Source organism: Trifolium pratense, linkage group LG1 (assembly GCF_020283565.1).
Source record: "Trifolium pratense cultivar HEN17-A07 linkage group LG1, ARS_RC_1.1, whole genome shotgun sequence".
Taxonomy (NCBI): domain Eukaryota; kingdom Viridiplantae; phylum Streptophyta; class Magnoliopsida; order Fabales; family Fabaceae; genus Trifolium; species Trifolium pratense.
The window spans coordinates 12,535,280-12,548,620 of NC_060059.1; the positions used below are offsets into that span (position 1 = coordinate 12,535,280).

General features: G+C 32.6%; 1 protein-coding gene across 4 annotated transcripts; it reads left to right on the top strand.

Annotated features, from left to right (window-relative positions):
- Window positions 1-6,128: 6,128 nt before the first annotated feature.
- Window positions 6,129-12,944, top strand: LOC123889429 (RNA polymerase II-associated protein 3). Of its 4 annotated transcripts, none has more exons than XM_045938857.1 (13): window positions 6,129-6,230; window positions 6,334-6,420; window positions 7,318-7,402; window positions 7,442-7,518; window positions 7,811-7,935; window positions 8,451-8,572; window positions 8,670-8,752; window positions 9,855-10,004; window positions 10,139-10,282; window positions 10,655-10,837; window positions 10,965-11,059; window positions 11,147-11,244; window positions 12,651-12,944. In XM_045938857.1, the coding sequence occupies exons 1-13, from the start codon at window positions 6,228-6,230 to the stop codon at window positions 12,749-12,751; spliced, it is 1,353 nt and encodes a 450-aa protein (XP_045794813.1). In that variant the 5' UTR covers window positions 6,129-6,227; the 3' UTR covers window positions 12,752-12,944. The 4 variants fall into 4 exon arrangements, with proteins under 4 accessions (XP_045794813.1, XP_045794752.1, XP_045794971.1 ...); XM_045939015.1 differs by having other exon boundaries at window positions 6,212-6,230; window positions 6,334-6,424; XM_045938796.1 differs by having other exon boundaries at window positions 7,318-7,518.
- Window positions 12,945-13,341: the final 397 nt, after the last annotated feature.

Consider the following 13,341-nt stretch of genomic DNA (forward strand, 5'->3'; position numbering starts at 1 on the left):
TGCAACACAACACAAACAAACAAAAATCTAATCTAAAATAGTACTAGTCTCTATTGTGAATTTACCTTTTTTTAATTGTTTTTTTATAGACCATGAAAAAATTCTCAATTCCTTAATCTGATTTTTCTTTCAATACAAAAAAAAAATATAGTCACAGCCGAATATAAAATAATTACAACACAAAAACATAACATAGAAATTTCAAAATCGAAGAAAAAATCACATAATATCGTCGTTAAACCAATTTCTATAGATAAAAAATTCTTGAAGTAAAGAAATTACTTATTTAGAAATTCGGTTGTCAAAACCGACAATCAGATAATAAACACTATGTGAAAATTATTACACCACATAAATTTCACTCTCAACCACCCATAATAAGGAGCAAATCTTGAACACGTACTGCTTTCCAACATCCAAAAACTACTTTTTCTTTTCTGGTCGTGTTAAAACCAATTACTTGACTCCTCATCGTATCTTTTTTGGTAAAAATAATTGCAATTACCAGTGATTCCTACTGGCCTAATAATAGTTCATAAGTCCAAACATGTGTCAATTTATATATTTATCGTACATAAAGGGGGGCCTAAGCCAAATGCTTTGTTTTTAAAAATGTGAATACATCATAGTTTTTCATTTAATATATATATAGTTTTAGTCCACATATTTGGTCCACTAGATCGTCTAATCAGGTTCGGGTGTCAGTTATGGCATCAAGTAGTATTAGTTGATTCTCAATCGCATTTGAGGGGGGATTGAACTGTATCTTCCCTACCAAGTCCAACGTTAATCGTCACTCGATCAACTAATGATTGGTAAAATAAAAAATACATCAAAGTTATTAGTGAATTTCTGAAAATATTAACCCAGTAAATTAAATGTGTAAATCATCAATTTTGAGATAGAACAAAAAAGGGTTACATTATGGAGAAAGTCTCGAGCATGTGTTGTTTTTACACCCAAAAATTACTCTTTTTTTTTTGTTATGTTAAAACCAATTACTTGGCTCCTCATTGTATCTTTTTTTGGTAAAAATAATTGCAATTACTTGTGCTTCCTAATGGCCTAAAAATAGTTCATAAGTCCAAGCATATGTCAATTTATATATGTATTGTACATAAAGGGGGGAGGGGGGGCATAAGGCAAATGCTTTGTTTTAAAAAAATGTGAATGCATCATCGTTTTTCATTTAAATTTTATTATTATTTTGGTGTGGTTTTCACTACTAGTGTCTGGTCCACTGAATCGTCTAATCAGGTTCAGAAGTCAGTTCTAGCATTAGATGATTTCAGCTCAGTCTCAATCTCAGTACCAAGTTCAGCATCAATCCTCACTAGACCAACTAATAATTGGTTAAAAAAAATAGATCAAAGTTATTAGTGAATTTGTGAAGATATTAACCCGATAAATAAAATGTGTAAATCATCAATTTTAATATAGAACAAAAGAGTTACATTATGGAGAAAGTCTTGAGCATGTGTTGCTTTTAAACATCCAAATTAAACTACTTTTTCTTTTCAGTCATGTTAAAACCAATTACTTAACTCCTCATTGTATTTTTTTTTGGTAAAAATAGTTGCAATTACTTGTGATTCCTGATGGCCTAAAAATAGTTCATAAGTCCAAGCATATGTCAATTTATATATTTATTGAACATAAAGGGGGGAGGGGGGCCTAAGGCAAATGCTTTGTTTAAAAAAAATATATATATAATCTTTTTTTTTTGTGGTTTTCACTACCAAGTACCAACACTATTTGGTCCACTAGATCGTCTAATCAGGTTCGGACGTCAGTTCTGACATCAAGTTGTTTCAGCTAACTCTCGATTGCAGTTGCGGGGGATCGAACCGTATTTTTCCTACTAAATCCAGCATCAATCACCACTAAACCAACTAATGATTAGTTAAAAAAATACATCAAAGTTGTTAGTGAATTTGTGAAGATATTAATCTGATAAATTAAATGTGTAAATCATCAATTTTGAGATAGAGCAAAAGGGTTACATTATGGAGGTGGCTCTGTCGTTTTCCTTGTCTTCATTGTGAGTTGATGTTGCAAAATGAAAAAGTCACTCTGAATGATACTCCCTCCGGTCCTTTTTATAAGGAACACTTTGAAAAAATCACACAGACCAATGAAGCATATTTAACATAGTTATTTTCATTTAATACACTTATAAATTTAAATTTATTCCATGTATACCCTTATTTAATTACTCTTTATTCAACTAACTTACTTATTTTTAAATTTTCTCTCATAATAAATAAGGACATAAGTGAAATTGAACATTTAAAACATTTGAAAATTGGTCAAAGTTTCTTATAAAAAGGACCAAATTTTTTGCCCTAAGTGTTCCTTATAAAAAGGACCGGAGGGAGTATCAATTTTCAAAATTTTGCATGTAACGATGATTTTAGGAAATATAGACATATTTATTTTACCATCCTGAGTAAAAAAAACAATTCAATTAAAAAACTTTTTGTTCTTTTTAATATTAATAATTTGTAACGATAACTACAATCTCTGGAACCTGGATATCTTGCATCTGTAAAAAAAAAAAAAAGAATTTGTCGTGGAATCACCCTAATCTATGTTATGTTACGTTGTAGTCAAACTCGATGATTGATTTAAGATCAAATTGTTTTTTTTTTTTTTTGACACAAATTTAAGATCAAATTGTTAATAATGCACACTTACAATTAATAAGTTAACTTTAAATGATTGATAATTACTTAATAGGAAAAATATATAGCTGAATTACTGTTAATCTACATTAAAAAATATTAATTACTTTTATTTAAAATTAAAATAACATATTAATCTGCAAAAATATAATTAGGTTTGTAATGTCACTGGTGTAGAGACGTGAGCCCAGGTTGGATGGAAATGGGAATGGGCCACGCTGGGTCGTTATCAAGAGTCCAATCTACCCATTTTTTGAAATTACTTACTGCAGTATAAGTATTGATACAAGTTTTTCTGACGAAAATGTATTGATACACAAGTTGAATATTTATAATTTTAAGTATGATACTATGATGTAATAAATCGTAGAAAAAAAAGTATGATGTAATAAGATGAATGTATTATGCTTTAAAAAAAACGAATGGTGGTAATCTTAACACATAGTATTATATAAAAAAATAGTAAAATATAAAACACAATGTTACATAGTAGTCACATTTTTCTACTATACTATATTATAAATATGAAATTTTCACCATGATTAATCGTAACTAATCTATGTCGGAAGATTTACGAGACAATATTCTCCGCTTTTGATCAAACTTTTTCACATGCATAGAAGCAGTTAGAAATTAAACTCCTAATTACCTGCTTAAGAGTTATAAGTAGATCAATTTATTATGCGTCACATTTATGTCTTTATATTATTGTGATTTTTTTTTTCTTTTGCTAAATTAGAAAAATTTAAGATAAGATGGTAATCACTAAATAACATAAAAGTTACAAATAATAAAGTTCGGTTATCAACAATGGATTGCTTCATAAAGTTTACCTCGATGACAATGTCAAAATTATTAAGTTGTGTGTTTAATTTTTAGGTAATCTCGTAACCGATGTTTGATTTCTTAACACCCTCCTCACGCTTAGGGTTTGGAGCGCGGATATAAATGGTGGATGTCCCGATCGAAAACCCAGTAGTAGGAGGTCCAGCAGATCGTGAAGAGACATACCATCTTAGAATGAGAGTTGAGTTGGCCTAACTTAACTCTACAAAACCAATTTATATGGTAAGAATTGTCTGTACTTGTAAAAACATATTTAGCTCCTCTCGCAATCGATGAACAATGTTGTATTTCTTAAATATTAGTATTATTATTATATGAGGTTTTATTCAAAAATACGAAAGTACGTAGTATACTACTAGTATTGAATAGTGGTATACTATACTGGTTTTGAATGAGTGAAAGAGAAAGAGGGGGGTTAGTATAGTAAGTAGTGAATGGTGATGTGTGATTGATTGAATGTGTGAGTGATTGATATATTGTGAGTGTTTTTAAGATTGAGTTGATGAGTGGGTTGAATGAACATGATAAAGAAAAATAAAAGGGGCCCTTCCCTGCCTGAGAGTGAGTTGTATACGAGTAGTACGTCAAAGGAGATGCTTTATTTATTTTATTATTCATTCAATTTCTCTATTATTGTTTTTTTGTTAAAAATTGACTGTGAAATTACTTTAACACAAATACAGTAGTACTAGTATCAATGATATACTGTATGTTGACAAGACTACTGCACCTCTTTTATACAGAACAGAATACTACAGAATTTGCATCCGTCATCCACGACCCTACTATTCTATGCCATAACTCAAGACACTTTTCACGGTCTCTTCTTATTTTAGCTCTAACCACTGTTATTATTGTTATATTCAACCTGAATTCACATCCCCCGACCCTAACCACCCCAATCTTAGTTTACCGAGGAAAACTCTACGGTGTGTAAATACAATCGATGGAGGATTCACTACTAGTAGTACTACTACTATGGTAGTAGACTTTACTAAATTCTAATTTTGTTATCTCCAAAAACAAAATTAAATACAATTAACATAAAAATGTATTTTTACTTATAAAGTGTTACGGAAGGAGTATTTAGTTAAAATATATGTATTTAAATTATAGATTAGTATTTTTTTTGTTATGGTAGGTTTCGGGCTGTTCGTAACCCGTATGAGTTAGCTATTTTTTTAAGGGATATTTTGGGTTACATTATAAAAATATTGGGTGGTTTTATAATGGGTCTTGGGTTAAAAAATTCGGTTTATACTGGGTTGGTACGGGTGAGTTTGGGTAGAGGAAACTTGACCGACGGTGTCCGAAATTCGTCCGCATGAGTAAATCAAAACGCCGAATCTAAGCTCTTCTCACGTCTCCTCTTCACACTTTCTCACTTCACCTCAAACCCACGAGGACCTAAACATTTTGAAACCCAAAACTTGATCATTCTTCATCTTGTTTGTTTAACTTCGTTGAAATCAAAAGTTATATTTTAATTTTATTTGAGATTTTAATTTTTTTTCTTACTTTTTATGTCGATTTAGAGTTTTTAAGACTTTCTTTTTGTGTTTGTTTCATAATTCTCTCATATCTAGTTGCATATTTTATAGATCTAAACTCAAAATTTTGGGTTTGCTATCGTTTTTATTTTATTTTTCCATGTCTAACCGCTTCAAACCGTCCGACAACCCGCTTAAACCGGAAACCCGAACCCGTGAAAACCGTTCTTCATTTTTCGGGTTGATTGAGCCTTATTTTTTTACTCTACGATTTAGACCGGGTGACAACTTTGGGCTCAAACCCGTCCACTGTCCACCCCTAGGTAAAGGGCGCTACACCAGAAGCATTCTCGTGATATAGTTTACCGGTTATATATATATATATATAAACAATAATAAATAACAAAAAAATGTATATATATACCTATTAGAGTCAAAAAAACTATATACGTATTAAAAATTGAAAATTTTGGTGTGACTATAGTCACACTAAGCCCCTATGTGGATCCGTCTCTGTTCACAAGATGAACATTTTACAAAGTCTAGAATCAAATTGAGAGGGCACTAAAAAATCTTGTACCATCATTTACCTATCTTATTACAAATTTTTCTGTTTCATTTTTGTCCCCGATAGACATAATATTGACACGTTCTTAACAAATTTTGAACAAATACAAACGTATAAAAGCTTGATATAATAGATGAATATAACATGGATACATCTTAAATATAGAAAAAAAAATCATAATTTTGATATTAACATGAACATAAATCGGTCATCAGAGACAAACAACAAAACAAAAAATTATGAAAGAACAAAAAAATTTCATTTTTATTTTTGGGCCAAATTTTTTATTAAACCCTGCCTAATAATAAGTCATCTTTATTTAGAGCTACCTATACAGTATAACCCCCACTTGATTTCTAAAAAATACACCAACTTCAGATTTTATCATTAATACAAAATAAATAACCTCAAATTAAGAATTTTTTAGTCATTTATTTTAAGAGGTATTTAGGAAATATATGAGGTGTGAAAAGAATTCCCTTTTGGTTCATTTAATATCTTGGGCCTTAAGTACAAGTAAATCATTTTGGGCCGATTCAGTGACCCATAATAATTCGCAGTTCGCGAAAGTTCTTTCAAAACTCTTCATAGCTTTGCTCGCTGTGAATCGAAGCGCGCTTCAGTTCACCAAAGCACAAGATGGTACTACACTTTGATTCATTCTTCTTCACGGTTCCATTTGATTTACGCAAGTTTGTTTTTTTTTTCTTGTTTTGTTCATAATCGTTCATTTTTCTATCATCAGGATTTTCAGGGATTCTTAAACGACTTGCAAGATTGGGAACTTTCTACCAAGGATAAAGCGACTAAAACCAAGTTACAAAAGGAAAATGTTGGTAATTTTATCTTAACCTTATAAACTACTTGTTGAATGGAGGAGAATCATATATGTAAATTGATTATGAAATAATTGATTTTTGTAAAATTGATTTTTGGCTAAAAGTGAGTTTAATGTAAAGTGGTTTATGTTTGGATAGTAAAAGTTAGTTGAACAATAGGATAAAAAAAATAAGTTAGTTGAAATTACAATATATTTGAGGCTAAACGATGTGGTTGAGCTTATGTGGTTAGTGAGCTCTAGTTAATGATGAATTGTTGTTCAAGAGAACTCTGAGTTTGAATCCTTTCTGGAAAAGTTATTGGTCAGACTTTGTTTACCTCCTGACCAAACTTCGGATTACTAGGGTTCCTTCCCCGGGAATTGGAGGTTATGACAAAAAATACGTATGTTTTAGGCTAAAAATCAATTATGAAGGCAAAAACTCCAATTTTCTTATCTCAAGTTAAAATTAATTAATTTTGCGGGTAAAAATACTTCTACTCGAGAACACCCCAAACATATCAAAATTAGTTATGTCCCTTCAAAATTGAAACCAAACATAACATTCATTTCCAAACACACACCATTTTACTAATTCTCTTCCAAATGGTTGTGTGTTTGGTGATGTTGTTTTTGCAATTTGTCGAGATTTTTCATATCTAATTAAGGTGATAACTCTGACTGTAATACATATACTATTTGAAAACTTTATCCAAATTAGAAAAGGGATAATTTCTTACATGTTTCGTTTCTTAATTTTCATGCTTACTTTGTATTTTAGTAATGATGTCTCAATGGGGAAAGAACCTCCTCCCTCTTATTTTCTGTATATATTGGTATGCTATACATGTATGTGCTTGCTTATGTATGGATGTATTAACTCATTTGTGATGTATGATATTCTGATAGAAATTCACGAAGGGTTCATCTGCTCTGAGTGATGGATCAGTGGGTGTGGAAAATGGATCAAGAGGGGATACTATTTCTTTTGATCATGTGAGAAAAACCTCAGCTAAGTATGATTTCTCAAGAAATAGTGACGTGCTGAGTCGTGTGAGTAGTAGTTTTGCTTCTGAAGATGTTCCTGATGCTGCATCTGAGAAAGACCTGGTACTCTCTCTATCTGTTTTGGTATTGCAGTAACAGGGTATGGGAAATTGATTTATTAGAATACTAGTTACTAGTAATAGCAAAAACTGATACAATTATTTTTTTTTATACTTAAACTGATACAATAACTTGGGTCTGGAGAAAAGGTATTAAGTGGGAAATCAGATCACCATGAGTTGACATGTGCCTTTCCGGATCATTTTTTTAGCAATAGTAAATGGATAGATTATGGATTGGATTATTTGTTTCTCTCCTGTGTGATGCTGAAGATACTGCAATCCATATATTCCAGGGTAATGAGTTTTTCAAACAGAAGAAGTTTAAGGAAGCTATTGATTGTTACTCAAGGAGCATTGCCTTCTCACCAACTGCTGTAGCCTATGCAAATAGGGCAATGGCCCGTATAAAGCTAAGAAGGCAAGCTTACATTTTGTCTTAAAAGTTTTACGGTTTATTCATCAAATATTCACTAAATGCTTGTTCAAAAAAAAAAAATTCACTAGATGATTGTCTTCGTGTCTTGGTCAATGGTGTGACCTTAAATACTCCCTCTGTTCCTTTTTAGTTGTTTTAGGATTGTTTACACATTCCGAGAAACTAATAAACTGTAACTTTTGAAGTAATTATTTGTTTTTTCTTTTTCTTTCTATTATTATTCATGACTATTTATTATTTCATTCCACCTATTTCCTTCTCTGCAATAAATACTTAAGGATATTGCCAAAAAACAATAACTAATGTTGCATTGAACTTTGAAAACAACAAAACAGTATTTTTCTACATAAGTGACAAGTAAAAAGGAACAGAGGGAGTATAAGATAGTTGTTTTACACTTACTCATATATTAATTGGTATATCACCTCACTGATGCTCATAAAAGGCACTTTGGCTGAAGATTTTATGTTCCTTACCTCACCTATCTGTGTCAGCAGATTTCAAGAAGCTGAGGATGACTGTACAGAGGCCTTAAATCTCGACGATCGTTACATAAAAGCATACTCTCGGCGAGCAACAGCTAGAAAAGAACTTGGGAAAAATAAACAATCCATGGAGGGTGTGTTAACATGCAAGCCATATACTTGTCTGTTGTCTAAATACAAAAACATACTGATATTTGAATTAGTTGATTATATGATTTGCTTAAATTACAGATGCCGAATTTGCCATGAGGTTGGAACCTAACAATCAAGAAGTCAAGAAACAGTATGCTGATGCCAAGTCACTGTACGAGAAAGTAAGCAAACAAGTTGTTCAGTACTATGACATGATTACTACAAAAAGTCATGGTTTTAATATTTATTATTTTCTATTTCTAATAGTTACATAAGCCATGAACAATGAAGTAAGGGTTAGAGCTGCGTGAAGATTTTAGGTTCATCCATCAGTATTCAATTGCATTCGTTGAGATGCAATGTAATACAAAATCAAATGAGTTGATGTCTTCAAGTAAGGTTCTGGGATTAAAAGGGCTTAGATTAACAACACTTTAGAGATGGAATGAGGGATAAAGTACTTGGGAGTTGAGATTAATGTTTTTGTATGTAGGTTAAAACCTACGAATGTTACGATTTCAGATTATGAACTGTATATATAAAGATTTTTCTAAAAGAAAAAGAGTGATAGATACTGGTTAAAAGTTTTTTCCATGACAGAAAGAAACCTTTGAAGGAAAATGGTCAATTTTGAAGCCTCCTGTTTCTCAGCTCATAATCAGCCCTTATGGGGTAAAATTTTAGGGTAACCTGGTGTTAAAAAGTTCTTGCCATGGCACTATAGCAGGGTCCAGAAAAGGGTTGGTGGTCGGGTCTATTTAAGGCAGCTTTATATATATTTTTTGCACTATGACCAAAGTCTTGAATGAGTAAATTCAGCAGCGTTTAAGGGGACAAAATAAGTTTTGGGGCTGCTAGAAAATATATTTGCTGCTGGATAAGGAAGGTTTTGCAAGAAAATGCATTGGTGATGGAAAGAATCAAAGCAGAAATCTACATTCTAATCAGAGCAAGAAAATGGACCATTCTTTGAAGAATGGTTGGTTTTCAATTCAATCTACATTCTAATGAGGGGTAGTCAAACAAAAAGGAAAATAAATGGGGATTGGGGATTTAGTGGCTTGTTGGCCATAGTGACTTTGATATTTCTGCCTCCTGTCCTGCCCTCAATTCAGGCAGGAATGGCTGCTTCACAAAATCATGACATGATACTTTCTTTATGACCAGGCTTCAAGGCTAGACACTAGAATATTATAGTGTATTGTTAACCGTTCTTGTTTCATGTCTATGTTTTCTTTACTTCTCTAGTGCAAGAATTAAACTTTTAAAATTCCTTTTGTTCAGGAAATTGTACATAAAGCATCTACAGCACTAAGAAACACTGTAGAAAAAGTGGGAAAGTCCAAGACAAAAGTTAATGGGAACAGCAGCATCAACTCTGTTTCAAATGTTAATCAAAAGTCGGGGCCAACTGAAGCTCATCATCAAACAAAGGTACAAATAACTTCAGATTTTAACAAAGCTTTTATAGATATACTGTTAGATCCGTGGATGAGATAGATATAGGATTACTTTGTTCAGTGTTCCTCATATTTAGTGTCCAACCTAAAGTTTGACCATGTTGACAGAGTAATGAGCAGAAAATTCCTGTTAAAGAATCACTCTTATTGGAGGAGATCAATAATAAGGATACAAAATCCGGAAGCAGGACCCAAGGACAAGTAGGCAATGGTTCTAAGGAAGGTTATAATGCAAGCAACAGCTTGGAACAGGTTAAGCTTTATCTTCAAATCCTTCGCTCTTCTTGTTTAGTAATGTAGTTCCATCACATCTTCAAATCAATAGATATTTTGTTTCTTAATTTCAGAAGCATAAGGATATATTTTTATGTTTTTCACAAGTTCTTATTTTGTTTTAATTATTCACTTGATAATTAAAACTCAACGTTATGATTATTTCTATACACATTACAAGGAAATAAGAATAATATGTAGGATTTTGAGTTTATCCCTAAATTGTTTGCCAGTTTTATTATATTGTGATTGTGATTTTAGGATTTTAGTTTTTCAGTTTTGACGCTAGTACTTTTACCTATCCCCATTCATTGTCCTGTTTTACATATTTTTTTGTCTCACTTTTAACAGAGAAATCACAAAACTAGAAAGCCGGAAATGAAAGCATCTGTTGAACAACTTGCATCTCGAGCTGCTTCTCGAGCCATGGCTGAAGCTGCAAAAAACATAACACCGCCAACTACAGCTTATCAGTTTGAGCTCTCTTGGAGGGGGTTTTCAGGTGATCGTGCTTTGCAGGCTTGTCTGCTAAAGGTATTCAAATATATTGTGCATTTATGATTTGAGTATATTCTCCATTGTTTAGAACAAGAGATCCCTTATATTTGTTGCTTCTGCTGTTAAATGGTGTGCTTTTATATTTATTTATTTTGCGTGTTAGGCAATGTCTCCCCATGAATTACCGAAAATATTCAAAAATGCCTTATCTTCTACCCTGCTAATTGAGATAATCAAGTGTGTTGCATCCTTTTTCACGTAAGTATTTATCAGGAAAAAAATTATTTTGTTGTTTTGATTTCTGATTGACCTTTCATCATGATAACAAATTTGCTCTTTTGGCAGTGAAGACATGGACCTAGTTGTCAGTTATTTGGATAATTTAACCAAGGTACCTAGATTTGATGTGATCGCAATGTGCCTTCCAGCAGCAGCTAAGGAAGGTATGTGCTTTTTATTAGGGGTAAATTCGTGAGTGTTTCTATTATGGCCACACTTTTTGAAACCTCTTGAAAGTTTAAAGGTTTCATGAGATAAACATGTTTAGGTAGAAGAAAGGGGAGAGGAGGTCCAAATTTAGAGAATGTAATGTACTTGTATAAGAATATGATGCATTTTATGTCTCCTATCTTTTCACAGAATTTAAATGTTTTATAAGTTCTTTCTTTTGTTCAAAAGACTTTTATTACAAAAATTCCTGAATTAAGAACTCAAATAATGTCAAAAGTAAACTGAGTTTTGGTGGGTGCTCTGCTCATTCAGCACCATTTTTTATCCAACAAATCAAACCTGGCAGGAAAAGGTCAGCTGCATTGCATAGGTGGGCTCAGTGTTGATAAAAAGCAGCTATAGTGTCGCTATACCGCTATAATGTAGCGGAATTTGGACTAAACGCTATTGTTCCGTGATATGCTATTTAGTACAAAATAGTCAAATAGAGGTTGTAGTGGCACTACAGCACTAATGCGTAGCAAAATTTTAACAATCCACTATTTTCTGCTATCCGTGATTGAGAATCTTGGGTTGGCTACTACCATTGTGGAGTTTGGGGAGGGTCGAATTCACCCACATTTTCCCATTTCCCCCTGTGGACAAAAATAGTTTCTGCAATTATAACCTCTGACCACCTAGTAACAAAGTTGTTTTCACCTTCTATATATATTTGCTGTAGGAAATTATATATTTATAATCAGACAACTTCTTATGACTAGAACAAGCCAGACAGGTTGTGAATACGGGTGTGAATGGATGATACATTTTTTTGGTTGTTGAAGTTGTAGAGTAAAAGCATGCCACCATATGCTTTAACGAATTATTATAATGATAAAAAAAAGATATAATAAGAGGAAGAATGTAAATTGGGGATTATGGAAGTCCTTTTACAAGACTATAGGGATGCCAAAGTTAAATGAACACATTCCATACACATTATCCTTGTCTAAACTGAATTGCACCATATAGCGTTTGACTCGTGACACTTTTAGAATCGATACCTGTCTGAAACTATGATTGTGCATCCTTATTGATAAGGCTGAGCTATGAGAAGAGCTCAACCAAACTTGGCTTGATAAGTGGCGGACCCTCATTACTTAATGCCATTGAGCTTCCATACTTGCTCAACGTTGGACATAACATTTATAACTTTTGGTGCATAATACATTATGTTATCGTTATGTGAAGTTCAAATAAGTTTACTTTTTCTTTTATTAGTATACCTCTTAGTTGCTGACTTGCCTACAAAAATGATAAGTTCCTGTTATGGTGTTGTAACTGTTGCTATTTGGCTCTAATGTTTAATGTTACCTGAGCTTTCAATCTGATTGGACCGTGTTGTTTACATTTTATGCAGATTTGCGCAAGATCTGGAATGAAGTGTTTTGTAGTGAAGCAACTTCGATGGAGTATGCAGAGATTCTGGACAACCTCCGATCAAAATTCTACCTTGGATAGTGGCATTCACTTGTATGTTTTGATGTCTTTTTCCTTGGTGGATCCTCTCTTTTGGGCAATTATATTCAAATGTAAATTATTATGGTATTAGATGTTGAGCATCACATACTCACTTTAGTTGAACTGTCTTTAAGCGATTAGCTTAAATGTGGAGGTAGAAGTAAAATAGTAAACCTTGCATGAAGTGGTTGAAGTTGAGTGTCGGAGTTGTTTGGATACTTTTTATTTCATGCGAATTCAAGCTGTTAGGGTTCATGCACGAATAGGTTCGTGTTGTGGTAGCGTCCTCAGGTTAATTAATCGATTCACTTAAGAAATCAGATGACTTGGATGCTTGTGTTGCACGGAATGTGCTGAATAGAAATATATAAAGAGCTAATCCTACTCATGAGAATTGGGTCCTTTTCAAACTGTCTAACAAGTAGGACCATTTTTTGCTGACTGCCCTATTTAAGGGAGGGGGCTGATCTATTTTACTGGGGCCGCAAGTCATTGGATCTGGATATGCTGCTGTAGCAGCTGGACACAGGTGCACGTAGTAGTCGATTTGTGATCCAACGGTTTAAATTTACACATATAAAAATTTAATA